Here is a 6,601-nt window from a genome sequence, read left to right as displayed (position 1 = left end):
AATAGTAGCAATTCTGTTTTATTTGTTGTACCTTCGCAGAAAGTTTATATCTTTGCTGATTACAGAAGGGCTGAATAGTAAGGGAGGGAACACGCATGGTATATAGAAAACACAATTCAACTTAATCATCATTATTATAATAATAAAGTATTTAGTATTTATTTACATTTGGGCTGAGAACAGAATAATTTAATTCAAGCTACTATACTCGTTTTGGACACACAGATGGCTTTTCTGTCATTCAGTAGTAGACATTTGGTTTCCTTTTCGAAATACTTCACGTTCGCTGATAGACAGATGCATTCTGGGGTCAAAAACAAACACATTCGAGTGCTGTAAAAATTACGCGTATCCATCGCTCGTCTTGTGAATACGATACATCAGGATTAGGGTGTGTGTTGTGGTAGCAATGACCTTGTTTGTCAGCTTTAACGGGTTAAACGTGGATAGTTAGGGTGTAAGCGTCGCAGGTGCACGTACATCGCACCACATGAACTCAAAGTGCATCAGCTGGGAACTTCAACGCGAGCCACCGGCCGCTGAGAATACTATGAGCGAATCTGCCGACGAGCAGCGTTCTTCCTGCTCAGCGTCAGCCGAACTGCTTCAAGCCTGTAACCTACGTTTCTTAGGCACAGATTTAAAAAAAAAAAAGCAAGGCACCTCTAGCGTCGAAGCATCAACACTGTCCCGAAAAAAGAAAGCAGTACTTTTGCACATGGCAGCATTCGGTTCTCTGCTCTCGTACTCTTTGAGCTGGAACTAAAACAACAAAATATTCCCTTATTTTAGACATCAGAAGGTCTATGTACAATACAGTTCGAATGCGTTAACATTCAGAATGAAAATGTGCTTTTTACATTCAGAGGGAGACATCTCCACTTCAGTTTTGTGGTCTATGATCTGCGCTACTCGTGTGAAATAAAAGGCTTTTTTTTCAATAATAGCAATAAGGTATGAGCTAAGAGGTAACACAATAACAATCATAATTATAATAATAATAAAAATAAAAATAAAAAACTTTTTGTTTGCTATTGCCTCCTGAGATGATGGGCTCCTGCTTTGAATTCTGGGAAATGGCTGCTGGAATGTTTTGGTGAAAGGCATACAGCGACTGGGAACGTGTGTGTTTGTGTGTGTTTGAATAAGAGCGCTGCATTTGATTGAACAGGTGCAAACATTCACGGAAGAGGGCAGGTGATTCGGGGGGAAAAGGAAATCCTGAATGGGAGCAGGAGGTGGGAGTTTGGCAGCAGAGATCTTGTATGCGGTAGCAGCGTTCGCTCTCTCCGTCCTCCTGCTCTCCCTCTGCTGTGGTAATGAGATGCTATCAGGTGACACTCAATTGGGCGAAGCCAATCAACTTCACCTCATCTGGGATCTCTGTGCTGTCACAACCAGACGCCTGGAGACACAAACACAAAGAAACAAATGAACGTTCATGCAGCTGAAACAAATCACAGCCTGGGTGATTGCTGAAGCATTATTTAACCACTCTAACTCTGCGGCCTCCCGCGGACCCACCGGTGGGTCCAATATTTCATTTGCATATTGCAAATTCAGATATGCCAAATCCTCTAAAAAATTCAAAATATGCGGAGTTTAAGTGGTTAAAGGAATGTTCCGGGTTAAACGTGTTAAGCTTTTTTCAGCACTGGTGACATACTGTAGGTACTACAGAGAATAATTTGACACTTAGCAAAAATAAAGCAAGAACAAATTTAAACTGAATAATAATAGAATATGTGGCATAATTTAAATAACAACAGGCAATAATTTGACTCTTTGTAAAATAAATAAGTAAATAAGATATGGTATTAATAAAAATCTAATAAAACATAACAAAATAAACATAATGTGGCATAATGGAGATTACCACATGCAATAACTTGACTCAGTAAAAAAAAAAAAAAAAACTGAAAACATATTACAATATAATAAATACATAATCATAGGCATAATCTAGATTACCAAAGGCAATAATAAAATCAAATCTTGGTTATCGCAAGACACTTTAAAAACATACACACACACACACATGAAGAGACTAGCTCTCTGTTGTCCGTTACATATATATATGTATATGTATGTGTATATATATATGTGTGTGTGTGTGTGTGTGTATATGTGTATATATATGTGTGTGTGTGTGTGTATATGTGTATATATATGTGTGTGTGTGTGTGTATATGTGTATATATATGTGTGTGTGTGTGTGTATAAATGTGTATATATATATGTGTGTGTGTGTGTGTGTGTATATGTGTATATATATGTGTGTGTGTGTGTATAAATGTGTATATGTGTGTGTATAGTATGTATGTATGTATATATATATATATATATATATATATATATATATATATATATATATATATATATATATATATATATATATATATGTATGTATGTATGTATGTATATATATATATATAAATAAAAGATCATTTGTATGTGCTTTACACTTAGATGCTTAATAGAGTTTAGTTTTGTAACCTTACATGGTAACTTTCGCACAATATAATGAAGGATACCATAAAAAGACTGTTTACATGGTGCAAATTCATCAGCAACACATAGCCAGATGTTCATCCACTTAGAAAAGTTTCACCTCACAAAAGCACGATTTAGGCAACTTTACAGCTCATATAATAAATGGGTTTTTACTGAATAATTCATTCAACAATGACAGCTTTGCATGTGTGCTTCTAACCCCTCCAGAATGTGGGTCCACATTCACTTACATTTCAAATGCATACTATAAATAAAATAACAAATTAATGAATGAATGAATGGTACTTGGTAACCAACATTATGTCAATAGAGTTTAACTTGCATTGAATCTGGGTAATTACTTTATTTTTTGTGCATACTAAAATAAAAAAAATATATAATCGATTAATTAAATAAAAAAATGAATGAATGAATGAACAAACCAACTCAAGGTACTTGGTAATCAACATAATGCCACAAATTCTTTCAATAGTGTTTAACGTGCACTGAACCCGATCATTCCTCTATTCCCTATACTTCACATTTTGACCTCATTTCCAAAAACTAATATCTAAGAGACTTCAAAAAGGGATGAAAGGCAGAAGAAAACACGAAAAAGCAATGAAATGATGGTCTGTCTTTGACAAGTGTCTAATGACAGAGCGGCGTTGGGCAGAGAGCAGATCATCTTATCGTAGGTAACACCAGCTCGAGTGTCTGGAGGCAATCGATCACTTGTCCGTTTTCTCTGGAGGAGACACAGAAACTATCAGCCGCTCAGGGTCAGACGACTGATCTTAGACAGAGGTGTGTGTGTGTGTGATACAGGGTCTTGTATCTGTATTTATGTGTTGGTCAGTGTCTGCTCTCTCTGAAAAACACTGCAGTGAAATATGGGCTTGAGTTCACGCTCCTGCTAAATAAGAGAGACTGTGACCGGTAGAAATGTCTGACCATAAAACTCCTGGCTGACGTAACTCACATTTCTCCGGGGTGAAGCATTGTGAATTACTCACAGAGGAAGTAAGGACTGCTTCTATCACTCTCTGTGTGTGCGTGTGTGTATATATACACACAATAAAAAATATACTTTTAATTTAAAATAAAAAATAAATGAATTACATTTAAATTGTATTAAATTAAATTATTTTTAAATTAAATATTTTTATTGTTTTAAATTTAATTATATTTAAATTTCTCTCTCTCTATACACACACACCCACAAAATAAAAAATATATACCTTGTAAATTTAAAATAAAAAATAACAAAATAATTAAATTGAACATTTTATTAAATCTAATAATTTTTTTTAATTAAATTATTTTTATTGTATTAAAATTAATTATATTTAAAATTCTCTCTTTCTATACATTTACAGTATGTACATACTGTACATAGTTTAAATTTTATTTAAAAAATAAATTAAATTAAATTAAAAATAAATTAAATGTAAAAGTCATTACATTAAAATGATTAGAGATAGATAGATAGATAGATAGATAGATAGATAGATAGATAGATAGATAGATAGATAGATAGATAGATAGATAGATAGATACAATTAAAATTAAACAATGTTTTTCATTTAAAACAAAAAATGAAACAAATTAATAATATAAAAAATTAAAATATAATCAATTTAAAAATATATTTTTATTTTATTTAAAATATTTTTTTCCCTTTTTTAGTGCAGTAACTTCTTATCTAAAAGCAATAAATCATCCTCTGTACTCTGAGCCTAACAATGCCCTTCGGCTGTGATTATATTGAAAATGCAGCATTAGCACAGCCTCTTGCACCTTACAGCTGAAGTAAGCGATTAGCATGCTCATGTTATAAGAAAACAACAAGTCTGGTGCGACTAAAATCACTAATTTAGATATCAAACTAAAAATGTGTAGCTTATTCTATATTGGTTTGTTTGGAGGAAACAAGACCAACTTTTATTTGCATGACACTACATCACTTTCACAAGCCCATGCAATGCACCATCCCCATTGAAATCAATGTATTTCCAGCATTCAGCATAAGCTCTAGTGTATATAAACTGCTACGCTCAAGCCATAGAGCCTGCACGTGTGCACACAGCAACCACAAACACAAGTCTTCTTCACGGTTCAATATTCAAGCAGCCTAATTGTCTGAGTTGCACACAGTGTAGTCAGGAGCCGCCTGAGAAATTCCCCACACATGCCGCACCGCCGTCTACGTTCCTGTTACACATGCACATTTCTCAGAGTTGTTTTCTAATCATGATGTGAAGTTCTCTCCAGGGACGCTCAAGCTGAAATTAAACAATAAAACTCCACACTTCCTAATGCACTTTTCGAAACACTCCAGGTGCGAGTGAGAAATGCATTCTGGGAGCTCTATGGAGGGTCGGAGGGTGAAGTAAAGTGTAAGAGCTGGCAGATGCTGTAGAAATAGCTCTCTGCAAAAGGCCACAGCAGAATGAGCCGACTGCTAACGCGCAGATGTTGTTTACCGCCAACTCACGGCTCCATTGAACGCGGTGATTAAACACAGCCGCCGATGTCCACCGGGACCTGCCCTTAACGCTTAGTGTTTTCTAGGAATAGTTCATCTAAGAATGAAAATGTCGTCATTATTTACTCACCATCATGTTGTTTCGAACAAATACACACAGCTCTTTAAAATAGAACGACAGCTAGATCTTGTTTACATTGGATTTCGATTTAAACATGAAACTTTAAGATGCAACGTAAGAACAACCAGGTGGACAATATCATGGCAAATAAAAACAAAAAACTTTCATTGTTTGCATTAGTATTATTTTTTTTTTAGTTTTAATAGATAATTAAGCAAACTGTTATTTGTATCCTGCGCTGTAGATCCGATGATTATTATATAAATATAAAATTATATAATATATATTTATTTTTTTGGACAGTCATAAACACTTCAGCAAAACAGTTAAACTGAAAAAAAATAATAATAATGTAATATGACATTAACATTTCTATTCAGCTAGTTGCTAAAGGGACATTTCTCATTTTCATTTCAAGTGCTAAAATAATCAAAACTAAATAAACTAAAACTAATAAATATACAATTACAATAAATACAAAATACAATAAATATTTAATTTTTTTTAAACAATCGAAAAAATATATATAATTCAAAATATTAACAAAAACAGACTATTTCCCTAAAAATGTGTATATCATATGATGGCATCTTAGTTTTGTTAAAATAGCAATAATAATAAAAAAAACAGTAAAAAAATACAAGAATTTAGTCACGAATACAGACTGTATCAAGAGTTTTGAAATGAAGAGTTTAATTTAATTTTGAAAATTTTCTCAATGTATCTCGTTTCATCTTACAGTATTATGATCATTCTTCATTCTTGAAATTTCATGACTTAATTCTTATAAAAGGCCTATTTTGTGATTATTATCAAACAATTCAACTGTACTTTCATAATGTTACAACTTTATTTTGAAATCTGTTTTATTTTGACGTGGCATCAAAATGTCCTGATTATTATGTGATATATAATCATGTGAAAAGTTATTCTCAAAAAAAATTCTGGTCAAATATTGCGATATAAACATTTGCTTCTATCGTCCACTCTTAACAGCCACCATGAACTGTATGTTGTATGTACAGTCTGTGTTATACAGGTATGGAACAACTTATTTACAATATTATAAATATTTACAGAATTTCTATATTTTTAACACCACAATGGTGGACCTCACATTACAGGAAACATATCTATTCACACATGATCTCACCAGAAGATTCATGAGAACTGTGCAAAACGCAATCCTATCCAATATAACGGCATCCACTTGAAGTGGATTAAAGCGGCATCTATCAGCACTATCTGTGTCTAATCCTCACACAGACTGAAATATGAACAGATACTCCTACAGGATCCTGCGGTCTAATGCGTTCCCTTCTTCATCTATATGCATTTAACGGGAACACTTGGTGACATTTTAATTCGGGTATTCATGTATCTGCCAGAATATCCCAGTTCTGTCATTTTTTAAAACGCATTAAAAAGGATCATTAAACACTCTATTAATATTCTCTCAGATTTGTCGTGTGTTCAGAGTAATCAATAAGGAATTATGA

At 33.4% G+C, this 6,601-nt stretch overlaps 1 protein-coding gene across 2 annotated transcripts in view; it reads right to left on the bottom strand.

Annotated features, from left to right (window-relative positions):
• The window catches only part of LOC306876646 (STE20/SPS1-related proline-alanine-rich protein kinase-like), a 63,627-nt gene continuing 57,026 nt past the window's right edge, over positions 1–6,601 (bottom strand). The window contains exon 18 of one of the 2 annotated variants that reach the window (XM_079427980.1): positions 1–1,405. In XM_079427980.1, coding sequence (XP_079284106.1) covers positions 1,331–1,405 — 75 coding nt within the window. In that variant the 3' untranslated portion in view covers positions 1–1,330. The remainder of the gene's footprint in view (positions 1,406–6,601) is intronic. The other variant, XM_079427981.1, reaches the window with a different exon arrangement.

Source organism: Barbus barbus, assembly GCF_936440315.1.
Source record: "Barbus barbus genome assembly, chromosome: 11".
NCBI lineage: Eukaryota > Metazoa > Chordata > Actinopteri > Cypriniformes > Cyprinidae > Barbus > Barbus barbus.
Note: the sequence above shows the minus strand (reverse complement) of the source record. Positions and strands in the feature narration are given on the sequence as shown.